The sequence below is a fragment of the Lithobates pipiens genome, unplaced genomic scaffold, assembly GCF_037356315.1.
Source record: "Lithobates pipiens isolate NorthernLeopardFrog02 unplaced genomic scaffold, aLitPip1_a1.2 Scaffold_22, whole genome shotgun sequence".
Taxonomy (NCBI): domain Eukaryota; kingdom Metazoa; phylum Chordata; class Amphibia; order Anura; family Ranidae; genus Lithobates; species Lithobates pipiens.
In genome coordinates this window covers 28,885,676-28,910,408 of record NW_027507784.1, presented here as the reverse complement: position 1 = coordinate 28,910,408, position 24,733 = coordinate 28,885,676, and the positions used below count along the sequence as shown (strand labels likewise).

Below are 24,733 nucleotides of genomic sequence, written 5' to 3'. Positions count from 1 at the left end.
ACACACACACAGGGATGGATGGATGGATGGACACACACACACACAAACACACACACACACACACACACACACACACACACACACACAGGGATGGATGGATGGATGGATGGATACACACACACACACACACAGGGATGGATGGATGGATGGATGGATACACACACACACACACACACACACACACACACACAGGGATGGATGGATGGATGGATACACACACAGGGATGGATGGACGGACACACACACAGGGATGGATGGATGGATGGACACACACACAGGGATGGATGGACGGACACACACACAGGGATGGACGGACACACAGGGATGGACAGCCATGTCTCACCCTCGGCTTATACACGAGTCAATAAGTTTTCCAGTTTTTTGGGGGTAAATTGGGGGCCTCGGCTTATATTCGGGTCGGCCTATACTCGAGTATATACGGTATATATTTTTTCTATGTACATTGATCCCCCATGATGGGAGATAGCACATGTTGACACACTGTGTGCATCTTCCAAATTTGTATTTTTCAGGGGTCACACCCCATGTGATGGAGGCAATATCAGCCCAGTTTGTACATACTCATGTCTGATATTGTCTTCACTTTTCCAAGTTGAACTTTCTAAGTTCCTGTGTTCTGTATTTTACGGTTTGATACATGCCTGTTTACACAAAAAAACAAGTAAAAAATAAATATGATTAAACTGGGTTTTGGATACCCAAAATATCTTGGTTTGTTGTAAAAACCTTTAGTAAACGCACATATGAATGTGCTTGTATTAAAAAGTTGAATTTTCAACAATGTGTGGCTTCCTTTTTCATTGGGCTTAAAATGTATTTGTAGTGAAATTTGAGTTTGTGCTGAGAAGGAGTGCGATTTACTAAAGGCAACTCCACTTTGCACTCCAAGTGCAGTTTCAGGTGTACTTTTGCAGTGCACTTGTAGTGCATAGTGGATGTGCCTTTAGTAAAAAGCACCCACAGTGATGTGTAAATTTGGACAACCATGCCATTTTCCTGCCAGGGTGCTGAAAATGAGCATGATTTAGATCAGTAATGCACTACATACATTAGTTAACAAAAATAAGGTGTGTGTGTAGCAGACCCACAACATAATAAGATTATCTGAAGAAGAGACTGTCCCCTCATCTCGCTCTGAACTTGGGTTTGCACTGATGCTGAAAAAGGCACAACTTGATGAAAAATGGCAAAGTGGGAGGCCACAGTCTGCCATTCCTGTTGCGTTGAAGGACACTGTGTAGTGACACAAGAAAAAAAACTAGTAATTTTACAAATCAACATTGCATGCAGATTAGACACCCACATTTTTGGACAAAATTTGTATAACCTTTTTTTAAATGAGTATTTAAAGCCTAAAGTATAAGGTCCCCTTATGAGAGTCCTAACCCCCCCATCCCCCCCATCTGATGGGCCCTTGATAAAAAATGAGGGGGGATGTTTAGGAGAGGTAACCCTCTACACTTGATTGAGAGCTGAATGCCTAAATAATGTGTGATACTTTGTGAAGCCCCTCCTTAGTTACACTATTGGCAGCCCACCGGACAGGTAAGAAGTGTCATAATAACAAAATGGAAGCACATTTTGACATTCTGCTATTACATAGCAAGAAAATGAATGTGTTAAAAATCAAAATAGCATTTGAAAGTATTGAGGCCCTTACACTACATGCTTTGGTGAATTGTTCCATAAATGTGATCATGAAAAAGGTGTGACATTGTCAAGTGACTAGACTATAGTTTTAAGGGCCAAGAAGAGCATGGTGGGGAAGTTAGTGAGGCAAATCCGCATGAGGACAAAGGGGCAGAGCATATGAATTAGAGCATATTGCAATGATGGTAATTAGGGAATGAGGAAAGAAATGCAAGACATTAGCAATCATGAAATACATAGAATGTGATGTTTAAGGTTAAAAATTAGCATAATATAGTCCTTCAGCAGGAGCTGAATGATGGCAGAACAGGTCTCTGGTATAATGATCCCCAGAGCCTGGGGGGAGATGCCTGTAGAGAACTTGAGGTCCTGAAGGCTTCTCCCTGTCGCCAAGTAGCGCAACGTGGTGATGAGCCTCTGCTCCGGAGTGATGGCTTGCCGCATGCAGGTATCCTGCCTGGTGATATAAGGTGACAGCAAAGCCAGCAGACAGTGAAAAACGGGGTCCGTCATCCTGAGAATAATCCAGAAATGATCAGGATTATTCTCGCGGATCTCACGGAGCAAAGGCATGTGGGAGAACTGGTGACGCTGGCGCAACCAATTCTTGGTCGTCCAAACATGTTTCATCTACGTACTCTTCGTACAGTTTGTGCTGTGCAGGGGTTCTTACTTTGACTTTGACACAAGCCCTTTGGCTTGTGTCAAAGTCAAAGTAAGAACCCCTGCACAGCACAAACTGTACGATGAGTACGTAGACAAAACATGTTTTGAAAACGGTCGACTGGTTAGAACGGACACCAGAAAGCAACGCTAAACAGCAAGGCCTGAAAGGACGACCTGAATAGCAGAAGCAAGCAGACAATAAAAAATGCCTTTCAAAGCGTACTATACCAAGATAGAGTCCACAATGAGAAGCAAATACTTAATGACTGCAGGCACTGATTATCAGATACGCAAAGACAAGCACAAACTGAAGAGCAGTAGCGATCTGAATCACTAATCTGAAAAGCGCGAATCGTCTTTCACCAACCTTCTACTAAAACACGAGATCAGCAGATGGAGCCCAAAGGGTGCCGGACGTGGTGCTGAACTTCCTTTTTCTAGTCCCGCCATACACGGCTTATGTCACCGCGTTCTTGACAACCGCGAAATCAGACAACTTGGCCCGACCGTGTGTATGCAACAGTTTCGGACACAATCCGTCGGACTAAATCCGACAGGCAAAATCCGACGGATTTGGTTGGCAAAATCTCCGACCGTGTGTACGTAGGCTTAAAGTATTCTCATATCTTATGGGTTTTGGAATTGAACTAACAAAGTGTTGAATCTGTACATACTCCCATTCCTTTAAATTTTTCCATCCATACTTCTTAAGTATATCTTGTTTTAACATCAAATTACCGCGTGAAGTTATATCTTTTAATTGTATATTTTCCATTTGTTTACCTAATTGAGTGCCGTTTCCTGGAGTAAAAAAATCTGTGCCCTCTAGTGGAATTAATGGAGAATTATAAACCCATTTATTTCTCCGATGTAGTGCATTCCATATTTTTTATGTTATTATCGTGATTTCGTGTGCCTTATTCGTGCCCATTCTAAATCTAAATTTTGGTGGGATCCAGATAATTTTTTTTAATTGTGTGCCTGTTAGTGATTCTTCCATTTTTACCCACTTCTTTTCTGTGTACACATTTGCCTATTCCACCATTCTTGCCAACGTGATTGCGCTGTAATATCTATAAATATATATAAATATCCCCATTTATTAATTCCGGCATCAAGTTCTTTATTCTTGTTGCTAATACCTTCGCGTATAACTTTGTATCTGCATTCAACAAAGCTATTGGCCGGTAATTGGAGCAGATGGATTCATCCTTACCTGGTTTCGGAATAACTGTTATATTTGCCAATAAGGCCTCTTTCCTCATACTCTCATCTTCACCCAGTCTGTTCCAAAATTTACATAATTTAGGAACCAATTGATGTTTACATTTCTTATAATACCTGATTGTGAAACCATCCGGGCCTGGGCTTTTCCCATTCGGTGTTTCTTTTATTGCTTTATATATTTCTTCTGGCCTAATTGGCCCCTCTAAACTTTTGGCCCTTTCTTCTGATATTTTAGGTAAATCTGTTTCACTTAAGTATTGCTGAATTTTGATTTTCCTTTGCTCCTTTTGTGCCCCTGACTCTTTACTTCTTATTGAATATAAGGTTTTATAGTATGATTTAAAGGCCTCTGCGATCTCTGACGTTCTAAATTTTACTTCCCCATATTCATCTTTAATTTTCTCAATATAATTTAAAGCTTTTTTTTCCCGAGCTATTCTTACTAAGTGTTTCCCCGTCTTATTAGCCCACAGCTATCTTTCTTTAGCTACATTTTTATACACACACTTCTCTGTTTTTGCTCTATCAAATCATTTAATTGTGCACGTTTTTGGATGATCTCCTTGTATGTCTTTTTATCTAGATATCTCTTATGTTTTTGTTCTAACTCATAAAGTGCTTTTTTTAAGTTATCGTATCTTACTTCGCTTTATTTTTTTTTCCCGAGCCTATGCTAATTAACTTCCCTCGAATTAGGGCTTTATGCGCTTCCCATAAGGTGGCATTGAAGACTTCTGTGGTGCCATTTATTTTAAAATATTGTTCTATTTCTGTTTTTATATTACTCTCAACGTCCTCGTTCTCAATCAACGCCTCATTAAGGCCGCGTACACACGGGCGGACTGTTCGCCCAACTTTGTCCGCTGAACAGTGTTTCAGCGGACAGTCCGCTCGTGTGTGGGCTTCAGCGGACAGTTTCAGCGGACAGTCTGACGAACAAAGTTTTTCGGAATTCCCGTAAGACAGTCCGCTGAAACTTGGTTTGAGCGGACAGTCCGCTCGTGTGTAGGCTTGTTCGACAAACTAAGTTTCGCGCATGCTCAGAAAGGATTTACACGGCGAAGGTTGCATTGCAGTGTATTGGACGTCGTATTTCTAGTCCCGTCGTACGTGCCGTTCACGTCATCGCGCACGCTTTCAGCGGACTGTTCGTTCATCGTGTGTGGTCAAGTCCGTTCATGCAAATTTTGAGCGGACTGTTTGTCGGATTGTTTGACGAACAAAGTTGGGCGAACAGTCCGCCCGTGTGTACGCGGCCTCAGTCTCCAAGTCCCCCTTCTAGGCTCCTTTTCCCACTTCCTAATTTTAGCTATCACCGGGGCATGGTCCGATATCGTAATGTTACCTATCTGGACCAGCATTTCCAATGTTTCATGGTCTAGAATTATATAGTCCAGTCTTGCATAGGTGTCATGAACTGGGGAGTAATATGTATAATCCTTTTCCATCGGGTTGCATGCTCTCCAGGCATCCACGAGCTGTTGTGTGTGAATTTTTTTTTTTTATATTCTGTGTTGTTTAATTTCTTGGAGGGAAATAACTGATGTACCATCTATTTCGGGCTTCATGGTAAAGTTCAGATCCCCTGCTATGATCACATGGCCTTGTTTATATTTCTCTATTATTTTCAATATCCCATTTAGGTATTTTTTTGGGGCCTTATTGGGGCAATAAATGTTAATTAATGTGTATTTTTGTCTTAATATATTACCCTTTAAGAATAAAAACCTCCCTTCCGGGTCCACCTTCATCTCATCTAACTTCCACCCGACGGCTTTTGCAAACCCAATTGCTACCCCCCTAGCTCCCTTAATCGGGGAATCAGCATAATACCAGGTTGGATATTTTCCCGTATCAATCCGAATGTTGGAATCCAGGGCTAGATGTGTCTCCTGTAAAAAAACAATATCAGCAAGATAGCCCTCCAGTTCTTCAAAAATATTAAACCTTTTCCTTGGAGAATTCATTCCTCTCACATTGTATGTTACTATCTTAAGTTCTGCCATCCGATACTACTAAAATCTTTCCTATTTCTCTTATTGGATTCGGGCCAACCCACTTTCCCTCCCTCCCCCCCTCTCCCATTCCCATCCCGTCATTTGATGTAATTTTGACCCCTTGGTCTGGGATAATTTCTCCGGAACCTCTTTGTTCCTTGTATCCCTATATCCTAGGGTGGAGTTCTGTTCGGCCACTTCACCATCCATCTCGCCTATTACTTGCGAGATGAATACTAGACATGCCCGGAGGATCCCATTCCCCCCCCACTACCTCCCCATCCCCTCCCCTTCCCCCCCCCATAGCGGAAGGGGGGAGAGCGAGAGGGGGGAGAGCGAGAGGGGGGGACGGAAGGGGAAGACAGCCCCGGGGTATTACTAGAAGATCATGCAGTTCAGCCTGTCGGCTGCTATCACCAATCCTCCCCCTCCTATTACCGAAGAGGGGGGAGGATTCACTCTCCCCCGGCCGCCTCCCTCGCGCCACCCCACTACGCCCCCATACTTGGGACTGGGATATCCAGTTCTTTACAAAATTCTGTTACATCTTCAATATGTCTCAATCTCCCAGTCCGTCCGTTCTTCCTGCCTATTAGGCATGCAGGGAACCCCCAATTATACTGCACCCCGTTCTCATTCAAAACTGTCAATAGCGGTTTTAGTGCTCTTCTTCTTTTCAGAGTATCTGGAGATAGATCCTGGAATATCTGTATATCTGTATATTCTTTCCTTCGTATACAATTGGTGTTTTTACTCTTATGTTTTTCCAAATTTGATTCTTATCTTCTTTTCTGCTGGAAACACACTATTATGTCCCGAGGGATATCCTGCGACAATTCTTTAGGTTTCTTTAGGCGGTGCAGCCTTTCGATGTTTATTGGATTTGTTATATCTTTATTCATCAATGGATTACATATCCTTTTTATTATTTCTGTTAAATCTTCTTGCTGTTCAGTATCCGGGACGCCTCGTATTCTTATAATTTTCTTTCTATCCCTGTTTTCTTGATCCTCTATTTTATATGCTTGCTCTTGTTGAACTTTTTTTAACGAAATTACTTCAGCTTCTAATTTCTTTATTATGTTTGCTTCTTTCTCCACTTTTTTTTTCATTTCTTCTTCCCGATCCAGTACATGAGCAAGATTCTTATGTACTCTGTCCATTTACTTTTTCATGGAATTTTCCAATGCTGCAAACATTGAAATTATTTCTTTTTTTGTAGGTAATGCTGAGGGGTTTTCTAGCTGCAGCGAGTGAGACTGTATAGACTGTATTTCCTCTGTTTCGTGATCTAAATCAACTGATTGATCCGTCTCCACCTCCGGCGTGCACTCTTGGGCTTGTTATTTTGAGGTTGTTGTCTTTTTCTTTCCCTCTTTTCCTTCTCCTTTTGTCTTTATTTTCTGCTTGAGAACTTCTTGTTTGCAATTGCTTTTCTAGTTGTTGTTTCTCTGAACCCCCCGTTTGCGTAACAAATTTGTTCATGGAGCCGGGGCTCACATCCAGGCTCCGCCAGGGTGATTTAGAAATTGCTCCGGTCTTAGGTGTCTTCCCCTTCATTATCTGAGTATCTGCTCGAACCCCCAGAAGTAAGGTGTCACCCTTATGTCACTGTTTGTCAGCTTATAGTCTCTATTATATTTATTTTTATTAATGTGATTTCAGTTTATATTTATATATAATTTCAGACCCAAGCTCAGTCCTCATTTGTCATAAGGAGACTCCTTAACAAAATAGTTTTAGTCTTATTGCAGCTTGATTTATGTATATTTCTTTAGCATAGGACTAGGCCAGCCAGTGCCAAACACACAGTATCTGCACTCAGTAGACTTTTCCCATGATAACGAACAATTTACGAACCATTTACTCCTCAGCATTACATTATACTCGTTTGTACACATTCTCGTGTTGAGCATGTTAACCAGGTTGCTACCGTCATTTGCAGGAATAGTCCAATACAGCAGAGAAAAAAAAAAAAAAGAAACACCAATTTAGTGTCCCTTTGTCACACTCAGAGTCTCTCTTATTTGCTATGTTAGCGTATAACAGATAGCCATATATTTATTTTTTCCCAGGTCGGTCACTACAGACTTCTCAGCACAGCACAGATTATTTGCGAGATCAACTTCTGCTATATTCTCCTTTCAAGCACTTAAAGAGGGTATTAATAGCCATAACCATTTAGCCATTTGTTCAATATAGAAAAAAAAGAGAAAGTTCTTCAGTGCATCATTAGCTGACTCTATATTCCACATACCACAACTTCTCTCTCTCTCTTCCTCTCTCTGAGATCTCTCTGTAAAGTTCTTTCAGCTGTATGTGGTTATTGTTTCATACCTGCTCCTGTGATTTTCACTTCTCCGACCAAGCACTTCATTAACAGCAGAACGAAGACTCCTATTACCGCTTTACCCTTCCTTCGCCACCAGAGGGCGCCGGACACCGCCACTCCGCTCCTCCGGGAATCCACTCGGGACACCGAACCCCCTCGGCCAGACCGCCGAACCAGACTCGGCTCTGCTCGTCCCGGTCCATCAGGTCGTCCCCGTGGCAATGGTTCCTGCTTCCTGCTTTGCACGGAGCTCCGGGAGACAGCGACGACGGGGGTAAGGGGCTCAGCATGCAGGCTCTGCAGGATAGGGCACGGAGGGAGAGCCTTTGCTTTAAAATATATATATATATTGTTTGGGGGTTCAACGTAATTTTCTTGCAAAAAAAATAAAAAAATTTTCATGTAAACAAAAAGTGTCAGAAAGGGCTTTGTCTTCAAGTGGTTAGAAGAGTGGGTGATGTGTGACATGAGCTTCTAAATGTTGTGCATAAAATGCCATGACAGTTCAAACCCCCCCCCCCCCAAATGACCCCATTTTGGAAAGTAGACACCCCAAGCTATTTGCTGAGAGGCATGTCGAGTTCATGGAATATTTTATATTTTGACACAAGTTGCAGGAAAAATAAAAATTTTTTTTGCACAATGTTGTCACTAAAGGATATATTGCTCAAACATGCCATGGGCATATATAGAATTATACCCCAAAATACATTCTGTTGCTTCTGCTGAGTATGGGAATATCACATGTGTGAGACTTTTTGGGAGCCTAGCCACGTACGGGACCCCAAAAACCAAGCACCGCCTTCAGGATTTCTAAGTAAATTTTTTATTTCACTCTTCACTGCCAGTCACAGTTTCGTTTGGGTACAACATTGCATGACGGCGCAATTACCAGTTAAAGCAGTGCAGTGCGAAATTGTAAAAAGACCTCTGGTCCTTAGGCTGACAATTGGTCCGGGGCTTAAGTGGTTAAAGCATGACATGTTAGGTAACAATTTACTCTATGTAACATCTTCTTTCACATTATACAAAAAAATTGGGGTAACTATTGTGTGTTGTTTTTTTTTTTATTAATTAAAAAATAAATGTATTTCTTAAAAAAAAAAAAATTGTGTTTGCAAAACCGCTGCGCAAATACCATGCAACATAAATTGCAATGATCACCATTTAATCCCCTAGGCTCTCTGCTAAAAAAAAAAAAAAATATATAGAACGTTTGGGGGTTATAAGTACATTTCTAGCAAAAAAATACTGATTTAAACTTGTAAACAAAAAGTGCCAGAAAAAGCCTTCAAGTGGTTAAAGTATCAGTGTCCCCATCTTCATCCAATTATTTCTTTCCTTTCGCCCTCAGGGTGTGTCAGTATTGATCCTTCATTGGTCCAATGCACCGTCTGTCCTTCCCCTTTTTCACATTTCTGCACCTTTTTCTTCTATTTAAACCCCCAACATGGGAACATTGCTCACCTTTGCAGCATTCACTTACACAGGTGTTTGTCCTCCTGGAACCGGCCAAGCAGCAAATCCAGGTATGTTGTCTTCTAATGTTCTTCTTCAGACATTCTCTTATCTGCTGATAGATCCTTTTTACTCTGAGCTACTTTGCCAATGATATATGTTTTCTCCAACATTTCCTTTTACTGCAACTTTATTTGGTTTCTGCTCACCTGAGTCCACCTGAATTCCTAAGTAATGCTTTTGAGATACAAACTGTGTGTGTGGGGTTTTTTATTTATTCCCCCCCCCCCCCCATTGTCTCTTTAGTACAGGTTTACATTGATTATATGTATGTTTTTGTGTCCTTGTGTACTGTATAAAATTGATTATAGCGCACATATATACAAAAACGACATTTTAAATCCTGCAAGGCTTTTTAAAACACCTGAACATATTCAAAAATATGGGGATCGTTTCACACCATATGGCCATATAGTGCTAAGCCCACTTACTGCATCAAAGTACCCCATTATCAGGGGGCCCTACACTATTCATAGAATGTAAGGTCCTGCATCTCAACCGTGGGAGACAAACCCCTCTTTATGGGAGAACTATAAGGACTCCTCTTATAACACTGGTGGGCACTAATAAGATTTAATGAGGGGATCTGGTCAGGACCCCTACAATATACAACCAACAGACTTTTGGGGGGGGGGGGAGAGAGAGGGAGACACACCCTAGAAATGTGCTTACATTCAAGATGGTGCTGCTAAAAGACCACAAATGGCACAAAATAGATTACAGCGCACACATACAAAAAAATTCTATGAATAATGTAGGACCCACCAATAATGGCTACTCTGACTCAGCAAGTGGGCTTAGCACTATATGGCCATATAGTGTGACCAAATCCCCCATATTTGTTTAATATGTTCAAATGTTTTAAATAGCCTTGTGGGATTTAAATGTAACGCTTATGTGTATGTTGTAATCTATTTTGTTCTGTTTGTGGTCTTTACATTCACGATGGTGCTGTTTTAATGCATTTTTAGGGTGTGTGCCCCCCCCCACAAGTCTGCTCATGTACTGTATGTCTATGCTGTAGTAAAAAAAAGAAAATATTAAATTAGTTTGATGTCCCAGCCTTTTTTTTTTTTTTTTTTTTTTTTTTGTTTCCAACCAGGGTGCCTTGGCAAAATTCCTAAAAGCTTCCCAAAAATTGAATCACTAGCTTTTAGTTGTACAAAGCCACAGTTTTTTTTTTTTTTTTTTTTTTTTTTTTTTTACTGTGCACCATTACAACCTTCTAGCTTCAGGTGTCCTAACAGCCAATGGCATCATCAGTTGATAAGGAGCATGCCTGTCATCTATATAGCATCCTTGTTTTACCTTTTTTTTTTTTTCATGCTGATTATAATTCTCATGTTTTATTTCATTTACATAGTGGACGTGAGATCCTGTTCAGCTGCGGGGACTGTGACTGCAAATATGTGGGCAACAAATAGGTGAGATTATCATTGACCTGTTCACACACGATGTACGGGGTCTATTTTCTGTGCACACACCATGCAGGATAGGGAGAAGTAGATAACATTGTTGAACAGTGATTCTCAGCCAGAACTAGTTTTGGAAAATCTAGAGCTCAAGGCTACAAAGATCTAACAGAAAATTATCAGATGAAGGTATAGTAATAACATTACAAGCCAACATGAATACATTTCTGATAAGTCATATTATATACAGCAATAATATGTTTCAGAAACATCACCTTTTCTTAAAAAGCCATCCTTGAACTCCAGTCAGTGACTTTGCCTAGGATAAGTTAAGGTCATCTGTTTGCTGCAGGCAGGAGGAAGCATTTCCTCAATCTTCTCTCCTTCAGTAATCCGAATGCAATATTGTAAGTCACAAGGTGAGGGGTAAAGCAATAGGGGCTGATCTGTCTAACCTTTGCGGACACAGCCTTAAAACTGCACTGGCAACAAGACTGGTCCAGTTTAGCTGAATAACTAGATATGTAGAGTGTGTTTAATTGATAATATACTTATTGGTTTTGTAATGCAAGCATACTAGTGTTTATAATCTCACAAATCTTGTGTGGTGGAAGGCCTGCCCTCCAAACCCTTCCAGCAGACCGGTAGCTATTGTTACCTCAAGCATTATACGCAGACAGATACAGAGGTAGAACCAAAAGGAATAGTTTTTTTGAACAGAAATACAGGTTTTTATACACTTCAAAAATAGGAACAGTCATTTCATGAACAATGAAAAGAAATGTTACACATTGGGGTAAATATCCCACAGTGGTTGTAAACCCTTACAAACCACTTTGACCTACAGGTAAGCCTAGATTAAGGCCTACCTGTAGGTCCAAGAAATATCTCCCAAACCTATACGGTTTAGGAGATATTTGCCCGAAGACGGGCACTGCTTTCTACGGCGCATGCGCCGTAGACAGTGGCGCACTGAGCAGGGCATCGTCTGACGGCAATGCCGCGAGTCTCGGCTCCCGTGTGCATGTGCAGGAGTGACGTCATCGCTGCTCCGGCGAATCACAGCGCCGGAGCAGCGAGATCCACCAAGAAGATGGACGCTCGGAACTACAGGGGACAGCGGTGACTTCGCTGGCTCCTGTCAGGTAAGTGACACATAATGGACTACTATGCGATGCATAGTAGTCCATTATGCTTTGCCTTTACAGGGAATGAAAGAGTAAGTAAACTCATCAGGGTTTACTTCCTCTTTAAGTAATGAGGTAAAGTCCACACAAGACTAATCACATCTTGGGAATCTCTAGGAGAATTAGCAAACAGACAAACAATAGGTGACTCAAATAACACTGGGAATGCACAACTAGGAGGCACACAATGGGAGAAAGACCCTTCACACCTAGACAGGATAAGCAAACACAGGTACACATTATAACACATAACCGGAGGAGACCCCAGCTTTACGTTTCAACCCGATTGTAATCTTCTGCATTGAGTTTATGACTGGGTTGAAGCAGCCAAAGCTGTATTGGGCTGTTGGTTCTTTACCCCCCCCCCCCCCCAACAAAACGGAGGCCCCAAATCTGTATCTGGGTCCTCCAGTTCTCAGTCTGTGTGTCTCAGGGAGACATGGACTTGAATCCAAAGTAAAACTACTCTAAAGGTCCCCCAGGTACACGCCCCCTCAAACACCAGGGCCCATAGTCAGTAGGCAAGAGCCACCCTGCAGTCCCATCCGAATGCCTCTGTCCTGTTTGGGTCTGTCACATGTTGACAAACTTATTTTGCCGAGAAATAATTGATTTCCCTTTGGCCAAGAATTGGGGTAACTGCTCTTCAATTCATTAATGCAATTTTGGGCACTGCAATTTGAAGCTAGCTAGAATAAGAGACCCTCTTAATAATCATGATTGCTCCCCGTTGCTTTAACCACTTGCCAACCACCGCACGCCAATATACATTGTCATAATGGCTGCAGTGGGCAAATGGGCATGCCTTTAATTGGCAGGGCTAGCGGGCGCACCCGCCATGTACAGTGTGACCATGCCCGCATGCTCGCTGTCCACCTATGTCCCTGCAATCGTGTCACGGAGCTGCAGAACGGGGAGATACCTGTGTAAGCAAGGCATTTCCCCATTCTGCCTAGTGACATGACAGATCACCGCTCCCTGTCATCGAGAGCAGTGATCTGTCATGTTCTAGTAAGACAATCCCCCTCCCCCCCCACAGTTAGAATCACTCCCTAGGGCACACTTAACCCCTTGAGTGCCCCCTTGTGCTTAACCCCTTCCCATGTAATTTATACAGTAAAAAGTGCATTTTTATAGTACTGAACGCTGTATAAATTACAATGGTCCCAAAAGAGTGTCAAGTGTTTGCTGTGTCCGCCATAATGTTGTAGTCATGATAAAAAAATCGCAGCTTGCTGACATTACTAATAAAAATGCCAAAAAACTATCCCCTATTTTGTAGACACTAAAACTTATGCGCAAACCAAATATACACTTATTGCAATATTTTTTGTAAAAAAATACATATCGGTCTAAACTGGGGAAAACTGTATGTGTGATTGGCAAAAAATATAGCTTTTTTTTTTTTTTTTTTTTTTTTTTTTTTTTTTTTTGTGCAAAAAATAAACGCAGAGATGCTCAAATGCCACCAAAAGAAATCTCTATTTGTGGGGGGGGGGGGGGGGGAGAAAAGATGTCAATTTTGTTGGGGGGAAACGTCACACAACCACGCAGTTGTCAGTTAAACCGACGCTGTGCCAAATCGCAAAAAAGTGCTCTGGTCAGGAAGGGGGCAAATCCTTCCTGGGGCTGCAGTGATTAAAGCTATTCTAGAGGGTTTTTATTTTTATTTTTTTTTTTGTTTATGCATTCCATGCATGGAGGTAAGAAAAGCTTCAGTATGCAGCTCACCTCAGGTACTTACACCCACACCTCACACAGCCCACCCCTGGTACTTGCCTGAGCCTCACCTCGATCAAGCGATGTGCATGAGAGCAGCTGTTCTCCCTCCTCATTGGTTTAGGCACTGCAGTGGGAGACATTGGCTCCTGCTGTTAATCGCAGCCAGTCAGGAGGAAGTGGGAGGACAGGGCTGAACCCCACACTGTCTTATGGATACACACAAATGCCCCCCATAGCAATAGGCTTCCTGTGGGGAGGAGCCAGGAGCTCCAAAAGAGGATTGGGGCTCCTCTGTGCAAAACCATTATACAAAGCAGGCAAGCATGTTCATGAAAATGATTCTGTTGTAATGTTAATCTTTCACCAAAAATTATTTTTCTTTTCTAGCCTGAAGATCAACTTGCTCAAAAATCCATGCGCTCTAGGTGAGATTGTTGTTCTCATTTGAGAGTATGAATTAAAATGTGATTAGTTACATGAAGAGCTCCGTTTTATTTGATATTCAGTTGCTTACTGTATTTGTAAGGATACAAAATAAGCATTTTGTACGATCGTATTGAGGTTTGTTTCCCTGTACATACAATACACAATAATCCTGAGATCTCTGCAGACCGATCACTTTTGATTTTTGTTTTGCATGCTTTGTGATGTAAAGATTTACAACAAAAAAAGCCATGTTTACACCCTCTCCCCATGTATTCCAATAGGTGGGGTTTTCATCTTTAACCCCTATATTGTGTTATTGGTTGGGGGTCTATACCTAAACCTGGAAAATATGACACCATTGCCTCTAGTTGGCGCTGATGATCACAGGAAATAAACAGCAAATTACCATGATCACATATGACACTGGTGTGCAAGGGAATTTGCATGTCAGTTTTTTCCTAATTCTATTGGGCTCTGTTCATACAGTGAAATTTCAGATGCAACTTGAGTTGCACAGAATTGCATGGTTTTACGCCCCAATGCAACTCAGCATGGCGTACTTTGGAAGAGGCTCCTCTATTACATTAGTGTGATTCCAGCACCATTTTGGCCCTAAAGAATATGCAAACATCCAAGTTGCACAACAAAATCACACTGAATCTTATTTCAGCAGTGTGAATGAAGCCTTAAAGTGTTGCTAAACCCAGGAGCCTGCATTCACTATATCATCTCCCCACAGGACATGGAAATGCAATTATTTTAGTAAATATAAACTGCTAAATAGATTTTCTTATCAGAAGTATTTAGCAGTTTTGTTTCTTCTAGTGTCTGCTTAAAGCTTTTCATTCTCACCTGATTGTCCTATGAGGCTGCAGGACCCCTGACCATCTGTCTGGACAGTGCCAATTGGCCCTGTGCTGATCACATGCACTCTCCCAAGAAAAAAAACAAACTCTAGCAATACACACCAAACTGAGCATGTGCAGAGCGCCCACAAGGCTCTAATCTCAGGAGATGGATTGGGGACAGTGGAAGAAGGGGAGGATCAGAGAAGACAGGCTCAAACAGCCTTTTTTACAAAATGCAGGAGGATTAACCCCTTAGGTTGCACAGTGAGTATAATAAGCATGCAATGCTGCATATACAGACTGACTTTATTGTTGTGGGTTTAGTAACACTTTATAGTTCTGAAGGCAGAAGGTCCCATCTCTATGCAGTGATCTTGCACAAGAGGCTCAGCTGTCCAGGACTCTCTCCTCATTGGCTGAGACAGGAACAGGCACCATTGGCTCCCACTGCTGTCAAAGTCAGTGAGCCAATGAGGAAAGGGGGGTGAGGCTGAGCCACAGCTTTGTCTAAATGGGCACACAAGCGGCTCGGGTGCCCCTATAGCAAGCTGCTTGCTATGGGGGCACCCAGTAGGAGGGAGGAGCCAGAAATGCTGGTGGGTGCCCTGGAGAAGGAGGATCCAGGCTGCTCTGTGCAAAACCAGTTAGGGAGGAGGTAAGTAGGACGTGTGTGTGGTGTTTTTAAAAAAAAAAAAAAAAAAAGAATTTAATGTTGTAGTGTGGTGGTCGAAGCCCAAATCCAACATTCTGGGTTGTACATAATTCCATTTACCTGGAAGGGAGACAGATTGACTTTCACTGTCCAGTCCTCAAGGAACACCAACAGGTCATGTTTTAAGGATTTCCACTATTTTGCACAGGTGATTTGATTAGTTTCACTGCCTTGGCAATTGCCACAGCTGTTTCATCTGACGGAAATCCTGAAAACATGACCTGTTGGGGCGCCTTGAGGACTGGAGTTGAGAAACACTGGTCCAGTCACAGGCTGGGGATAGGTCCAGGATGACTTGGGCTCAGAGGAAGTGGGAGGAACGATGATGGCCATCAGACAGAGGACATCTAGCAGCAGAAAGGCACGGAGGGGGAAATATCTGCATTGAAGCAGAATATTACAGCCAATACTGGTTTTACTTTATGAGGTTTATGGCTAGAGTTCTGCTTTAATTCCAGACGTGGAAGTTATTAAAGCAGACTTCACCATTTGTGCCTACAATCGATTGTATATCATTTATATTGGTAGAAATGACTTTTGCTGTTGTCTAAACTCTGTGTTTTCTGATTCTGTGTTTCCCCTCTGTAGAGGATTTAAAATACTGGACCATAGATGAAAATGGTGGTGATAAATGGAAGGTTGAAGATTTGCCTGGAGGTGAAGGGGAGCTTTTTCCAAATCCATCTGTCACTAAATACTTTGCAACCTCTAACCAGTAAGGCCAATTTTCCTTCATTAATGTCATTAACACAAAAATGCTATAAATGTTTTTTTTTTTTTTTTTTTTTAGGCTTTAACTTCCCACTTCTAATGGCACATGGGATAGTTGAACTGGAGACAAAATATCAATTACATCTCTGCGCTCGGCTCCTAATGGCCAGTTTGAGTTGGCAACTGTCTACTACAGAAATTCCAACCAGTGTCAGCCCTGGCCCCTGCCCAATTATCCTTTGTTGGCCTAAATAAAGCTTCCCCCTCATCTCCAGCACATAAGAGGGCGCTTTTACTTGCTAAATCATAAACAATACTAGTATTCTCTTCGGAATAGCCCCAAAAGAACCATCAACCTACTCCGAGTCTCCTGCAGTTTGGAAAGTCACATTCTCGGTAGTGGGATTGGATTCTAGAGACACTTGCATAATACACTATATTACCAAAAGTATAGGGACACCTGCCTTTACACACACATGACCTTCAAAGGCATCCCAGTCTTAGTCCGTAGGGTTCAATATTGAGTTTGCCCACCCTTTGCAGCTATAACAGCTTCAACTCTTCTGGGAAACCTGTCCACAAGGTTTAGGAGTGTCTATGGGAATGGTTGACCATTCTTCCAGAAGGACATTTGTGAGGTCAGACACTGATGTTGGGCTAGAAGGCCTGGCTCAGTCTCTGCACTAATTCATCCCAAAGGTGTTCTATTTGGTTCCTCCACCCCAAACTCGCTCATCCATGTCTGTATAGACCTTGCTGTGTGCAGTCATGTTGGAACAGTCATGAAGGGGTCATCCCCAAACTGTTCCCTCAAGGTTGGGAACATCAAATTGTCCAAAATGTCTTGGTATGATGCCTTAAGAGTTCCTTCACAGGAACTAAGGGGCCAAGCCCAACCCCTGAAAAATGATCCCACACCATAATCTCTTCCCCCCCCCCCCCCTCCTCCACCAAATGATTTGGACCAGTGCACAAAGCAAGGTCGATAAAGACATAGATGAGCGAATTTGGGGTGGAGGAACCTGATTGGCCTGCATTGCTTCCAAAATGGGAAGAGGTAATGCCTTTAGTCCACCTTTCTGACCACTTATGTTCACCCAAGATTTTGGGTTTCCTATGAATTGGTCACATTCTGAAACCTCAATCGTGGGGTACTTCTGCCCATGGCAACCTGTATTTTTAGTCAAATTGCATGGCTCATCCACAGATAAGGCACACAAACATGTGAATGGAGGACTACCAGCCCCATCTGCTGCCATGAAGAAGGACTTGGAGCTCCTCATAGAGCACATCTCCAGCATTTACTTCTCAGGTCCATAAATGAAGGTACATAACTCCTGGGGGAGTATTCTGTATGAAGACCTGAGGCTGGGAAATCTGCAGAAACCTAAGCATGGCACCAACGATTCACTGATCACAGTTGTAATGCTTTGCTAATGCAAACAATAACGCATTTTATTTTTTACGAAAGCTGGGGGTATGCATTTAAATCTTTTGCTCTACCGGTAGCCCAAGTGTGTTTTTTATTTCCTAAAGTCTACAACTAGGACATTTCCCTGATGGATTTGGAGGTGCACAACCAGGTGTGAAAAGGATACCTTTTTGGTAGAAGGTTTTGCAATGTATATAGATCATGTTGTATCATTTTCTTGGTCCTGAATAAAAAAAATCTTGATTTTTTTTGCAGAACCTGCAAGAAGTCCCAGATTGTTGACCTAAATAAAGAGGGGTTCAGTGCTGAGATTATGGACAAAACTCAACCGCCCATTATTATCACAGACTGGTAAGTGTAATTTATAAGCTGATCCCAATCTACAGAATCTCGCATGCTATTTGGTGGAGGGAGAGTTGTAGGATGAATTTTGTATCTGTGCAGAGCAAATGGGAATTGTGACTTGGCTGCTTCATAGATACTGGGGGGGGTAGATGGAGCGGTCAGAATCTGCGCAGCAGTGCATTGTAGCCAATCGGCTTCTAACTTCAGCTTGTTCAGTTAAGCACTTAAGGACCGCCTCCTGCACATATACATCGGCAGAATGGCACGGCTGGGCACATCAGCATACAGGTACATTGTCCTTTAAGAGCCCAGCTGCGGGACGCGCGCTGTTCATAGCACGCTCACAATCCGGTCCTGAGCACCGTAGCCGCGGACCCGATTGCCGCTGGTGTCCTGCGATCGGGTCACAGAGCTGAAGAACGGGGAGAGGTCTGTGTAAACCTCTCCCCGTGCTTCCTAGTGACACTGTCACTGATCTTCTATTTCCTGTCATAGGGAAAGACTATCGGTGACTTCAAATGCCAAGCCACGCCCGCTACAGTAAGAAAACATTAACAGGGCTCACTTAACCCCTCCCTGCCCCCTAGTGGTTAACTCCTTCACTGCCAGTGTCATTTACAAAGGAATCGGTGCATTTAAATAGCACTGATTGGTGTATAAATGACAACGGTCCCAAAAAATGTGTACGCCATAATGTCAGTCACAATAAAAAAAAAATCGCTGATCGCCACCATTACTAGTAAAAAAAATTAATAAAACGATCCCCTATTTGGTTTGCGCAAAAGTTATAGCGTTTACAAATCAATGGCTAATTTAGTTTTTTTTTTTTCTGTGTTTTTATTTTTTTTTTTTTTTTTTTTTATATATGTAGAATACGTATCGGCCTAATAATATTATAGTAAAAATATTGCTTTTTTTTTTTTCTCAATTGTCGCTTTTTGTTTATAGCGCAAAAAAAAAAAACGCGGAGGTGGTCAAATACCACCAAAAAGCTTTATTTGATGGGGGGGAGAGAGGAGGGAAAGGACGCCAATTTTGTTTGGGAGCCCCGTCGCACAACCATGTATTTGTCAGTTAAAGCGACACAATACCGAATTGCAAAAAGGCCTAGTCCTTTGGCTGCATATTGGTCCAGGGCTTAAGTGGTTAAGCTTTGACAATAAAACCTGGAAGCTGATTGGTTTCTATGTAGAGCTTCACAAGATTTTGCACGCTCCAGTTTTTAGTAAATCTTCTCCTGTATGTCCTGATTAAGGTTCTCCCTTTTTCTCCAACATAAGAGGTATGTTTTATAGGTCACACAGATGGCTGGGTTGTCTCAGGCACAATCGCGGGTGCCCGGCGAACATCACGCGTGCCTGCTATAGTGTCCTAAAGAGCTGACTTGGAGCTACGGCAATTTGTGTAGCCGTGCCAACCTGCTGAAGTATAACTGCGGTGGCTGGTCTAGCGGTTAAACCATAAGGCCCCTTTCACACCCGCTCTGGATAGCGGAGCAGACAGACCTGTCAACCACCTACTGAGCAGGTGGATCGGCTACATCTGAAAGGGGCCTAAGCGTTAAAGTGGCTGTAAAGGCAGAAGGGTTTTTTGCATTCTATACATTAAGATAAAAAAAACCTGTGTGCAGCAGCCCCCCAAATACTCGCCTGAGCCCCATCTCGATCCAGCAATGTTGCGAGAGACCCAGCTGCTCGGTGCTCTCTCCTGATGGACACACACAGCCAGGGGGCCATTGGTTCCCGCTGCCCTCAGTCAGTGAGCCAATGAGGGGAGAGGGCAGGGCCTCAGGTGCCCCCATAGCAAGCTGCTTGGACCTGAGAAAAGGCAGATCCAGACTGCTCAGAGCAAAACCACTGCAACAGAGCAGGTAAGTAGAACGTGTTTTTGTTTTAACCACTTGCGGACCACAGCACACTGATATACATCCTAAGTTTGAAGAGCAATATCATTTATGGCAGCAGCTAGCTGCCATAACCCCGGTATTCTCTTCTTTGGCCATTGGTCCCCTTTCCAATAATAGTGGTCTCTGCGGTGGATTCACCGCAAGATCATTTATAATCGGCGGTGGGAGAGGGCCCCCCTCTCTAGGGTTGCCACCTGTCCAGGATTCACCCGGACAGTTCGAGTTTGGAATCATGCGTCCGGGTTGCAGACTGCCTGAAACCCGGACACATTATTTAGGCTGGACTATGGCTTCCCAGCAGGGTTGCTGGCTGCAGTCTAAGCTGAGGGTGTCTTTTACACTTTCACATTGCCCAAAGCCAGCACTAACAATCCCCCCTCCCAAACACACACACACACACACGAGAGAGGGCGCGATGTGCGCCTCTCCTCCCCCCCCCCCCTTACCCCTCTGTCTGCCCACACTCCAATCCCCAATGCTGTGACTCAGAACAGGAAGGTAAGCTGGGGCCGGAAATTTGAAGTCCAGCAGCCTCAGATGCATCTGGATGAGGTGATGACTGCCAAGGGGTGAGTGATCTCACCATCCATCCCTGTCTGTAACTGAAGTCCCCCCCCCCCCTCCCCCCCTTCTCTCTCCTGCCTCTGAGTGAGTACACTAAGGCAAATCAGGGTTCTCAGAGCACTCCTTACATCACAGTTCCCCTTTACACCAGAGGCCACAGTGTTCCCCCCCCCTTACATCAGTCTTCTCCGTACATCAGAGGTCTCAGTGTTCCCCCTTAGATGAGGGTTCCCAGAGCATCCTTTATGGTAGAGTCCCTGTGAGTTCAGATGTAAAAGGGGAACTCTGTGGACTCTGATGTAAAGGGGGACTCTTGTTCTTGACTTCATATGATTAGAAATGTTGTTTAATAGCAAAATATATGTATAGTTTATACTATAAAAATAAAAAAATTGCTGTGTGCTGCTAAAGTGTTCGGGTTTGACTTGAAGAAAAGGTGGCAACCCTACCCCTCTCGCCACTTACCGGAGCCGTCGGCAGCAGTGGAGGCAATCTGATCATCTCCTTTGCTGGGTATGGATACCATTGTAGGGCGGAAGCGACATCAAAATGTTAGTTCCGCCCATAGCGCTTAAAGGGGTTTTTTATAAATTTTTTTTTTTTTTTTTTTTTTTTTTACTATTTCAGGCTAGTTTTTCTTTTGAAGAAAAAATCAAGAGAAATCATTACCATTTACCACCAAATGAAAGTCCAATTTGTCCTGAAGAGAAAAATGCAGTATAATCCACCTGGATGCACAAAGTTGTGATATTTACAGTTTTACTAACGCATATCAAAGTTGCAAAATGCTTGCCGTGCTTGGGCATTTAGATTTGTTTTACCCTTAGATGGGAAGAAATGGGTTAAACATTTGATAAAATATCGTACCTAAGCTGTAGTCTCCTTATATAACTCAAATGTGTTGTAACGCCCTGTGAAACTTTCTTCCCCCTCAGGTATGCGGCTAGGAAGGACTGTAGCTGCCATTATGAGTTGTTGTTCGGACTGCTTTCTGAAGACAAGAAAATCGTACAAGAGTTTCGCCCAATGCCCGTGACCCTACCACAACGTTCTGATGGCCAATGGCATTATGTAATATTGCAATTCCTCACAGATCCTTCCATAATGTTGCTTTATGTAAAGAGTTGCTGATGACATTTGACACATCAATATGTGTAAAACCTCATGTTTGAACCGAAATTCTGATATTTTGACACCACTCGTAGCAACCCTTTCCTCCATTGCAGCTCTCAGTCTTTGTCAACACTTATGGGGGGGCTGGATGGCTGTGCACCCCCCCCCCCAGCACCATGGTACTATTCACTGACGGGGTAACTCTAATATAGCATGTTCTAGAAGAGCTGCAGTCTTCCACACACAAAGTTCTGACAACTTTCAATCATTAAAGTGGAAGTAAACCCATCGATTTGAACAGTTAAAATTAAAAAAGCATGCCGGGAATGCTAACTGCACATTGGCTGTGCTCTCTGCCAAACTATCAAACCATCCAATGGCTGGTGTCATAACGAATCACATGTGCAGCACCATAGCAGTTGAAGATTAAACAGAGGCAAAGATGGCAGCTTCCATGGTTGAAAACGATAGGGGAGTTTACTTCCACTTTAAGAAACAGCAGAGGTATTTATTACCTGAAGGAGATGAAACACTCGCAGGAACCAGTAGGTAGAAAGGCTCTTCTGTGTAATAGAAGTCCCTGAGTCCCAGCGGTGTCCGGCGGGGCAGCCAGCCAGGGAGAACCGTGGCATGCGGGACCCAGAAGTGACATCAGCAGTGGGTGGGACACCTTTCGGAGCGGCCTATTGCACGGCCTGAAGAAGTGGCCAATAGGTTGCTCAGAAATTCGTTCCGCCCACTTCTGATGTCACTTCTGGGTCCTGCATTCCACGCTGGTTCTCACAGTGGCAACTGCTCTTCCAGCTTCCACGGTTCTTCCTTGCTGGCTGGCCTTGGATCCTCAGTGCCGCCACCTGACACAGATATCATACATGGACAGAACCTCCTTGACACCACTGGGTACTTCTATTACACAGATGAGCCTTTCTACCTATTGGTTCCTGTGAGGTTTTTGTCTCCTTGAGGCAATAAATACTTGTCTATACTGCACTTAGAAGCACCTTCTGCTGCTCCCTTTTGGTTTCTACCAGAGAGCTGCTTCTTTCTCGAAGTGCTGTTGATTTGTACATCTTAGGAGCACCAGCCTCTTGTTGTTGTTCCCCCCCCCCCCCCCCCAATCTGATACGGTGCTTTAGTTCATTCCCCCCAGAGCGCCCCATTTCTTTTTCTAACATTATATAATTTCCTGTTTTTAACCCTTTTCTACATAAATTGTATGTGTAGCAACCCTTAATTCAATTTTATGTTAATACTTTTCTACTTTCTCTTCCCCTTTTAGTTAACGCACACATTCAGTAACTATGGACCAGGAGTGCGCTATATATCTTTTCAGCATGGCGGGAAGGACACTTTGAACTGGGCCGGCTGGTATGGAGTTCGAGTCACCAACAGCAGCATCTCTGTAGACATTTAGGGTCCAACTGTGTGAATGTGACATGTTTTCCTTTCCCCTTCTAGTGTTGAAGGGCTCTGCTAACATAATTTATATATATTTAATATGACTCAGTCTAAGAATTGTAATTTAAAGCAACAGAAATATGAAACCTTACTCTGTCATTGTCCTTGTACTACAGTAACAGTTTCAATAAAGCATGACTCTCACCCTCAGACTTTTTTTTTTTTTTTTTTTTTTTTTTTTTTTTTTCTACAAATCTAATCGGTAATATATGTAGCTTATTCACCAACCAGTTGACGTGAAGCTATTGGTGAATAGGGATGGCCGAACGGTTCGCCCGGTGGCCGTTTCACGGCGAATTTTGGCTGTTCGCGGTCAGCCTGATCGGCGGACTATTGCCGCTGTTCGCCCGCCGGACTTCCGTGTTTACTGTGTAAAAGAACTTTGACCTATGATGACACATCCATCATGGGGTACAGGACAGCCAATTGAGACATTACAGCACATGGACACTTGGACATTCCCCCTAACTTATAAATAGACCCGATCCGGCGGCCATTTTACATTCTTTCGTATGTCACTATAGGGAGAGGTTGCTGTGTGGAGCAGGGAGAGACTGCAGTGACCCAAATTGCTAGCTATTAGGTCCACAAGTTCTTTTAAGGACTGGTATGGTATAGGTGTAGTTCAGGATATAGGTTTGAGGCACTGCTGTGCTAGTGATTGTTGCAGCAGCCTGTCTTTTGTCAGTGTAGAGAGAGGGACAGGACGCTGTGTGCAGCAGGGACACTCAGTTTAATCATTAGCTGTTACTATTAGGTCCACAGAAGTCGTTTTCAGGACTGGTATGGTAAAGTAGTACAGGATATAGTTTTGAGTGCTATTCAAGTTCTTGTTCCCGCAGCCTGTGTTTTTTGTCAGTTTAAATGGAGACAGGCAGGAAGCTGTGAGGGACAGTCAGTTTAATCAGTAGCTGTTACTATTAGGTCCACAAAGGTTCTTTTAAGGACTGGTATGGTAATAGGCTTGTACACGTATCATATTTTTTCCAAATATAGAAAGAATATTATACTTGACTGCTGCCCTCCTGCAGTAGTCCTTTATGAGTATAGGGACTGAGGTACAGTCTGCTAATCACAACCTACTAGTTCCAAAAAGGTCATAAGGACTGGTAAGGTATAGTGTACTACAGTACATAGGGTTGAGTGAGGTACAGTCTGCAATTCCTTAAGGACTGGTATAGGTCCACAATATATAGGGTTGAGGTGCACTGCTGCTGACTGCTGCCTTATTCTGCAGCAGTCCTTTATCAGTATAGGGACTGAGAGTTTTGTCACAGGGTCATTCAAAAAATGACAGGCAGAGCAAGAGGCAGGCCCTTCCGTAGGGGTAGGGCAGGAGCAACAGGCTTGAGCCAAAGTGGGAAGTTGCAGAAGGTGCGTTCAATTACTTTAAAGGACGCACCAGACTTGGTTCAGTGGCTCACTCAGCCTTACTCTTCTGCATCCTCTCGATCTGCACCCTCTTCTTCACTCTCTGCTATGTGCA

At 43.1% G+C, this 24,733-nt stretch overlaps 2 protein-coding genes across 2 annotated transcripts in view; one reads left to right on the top strand and one right to left on the bottom strand.

Annotated features, from left to right (window-relative positions):
• The window catches only part of LOC143923499 (nuclear factor 7, brain-like), a 744,238-nt gene that overhangs the window by 164,863 nt on the left and 554,642 nt on the right, over positions 1–24,733 (bottom strand). The gene's annotated exons all lie outside the window — the stretch shown is intronic.
• LOC143925370 (F-box only protein 6-like) lies at positions 9,329–23,397 on the top strand. The gene is made up of 7 exons (XM_077449938.1): positions 9,329–9,422; positions 10,775–10,835; positions 14,120–14,157; positions 16,307–16,433; positions 18,117–18,212; positions 21,612–21,747; positions 23,069–23,397. Exons 1-7 carry the CDS (start codon positions 9,344–9,346, stop codon positions 23,201–23,203), a joined length of 672 nt encoding a protein of 223 aa, XP_077306064.1. The 5' UTR covers positions 9,329–9,343; the 3' UTR covers positions 23,204–23,397.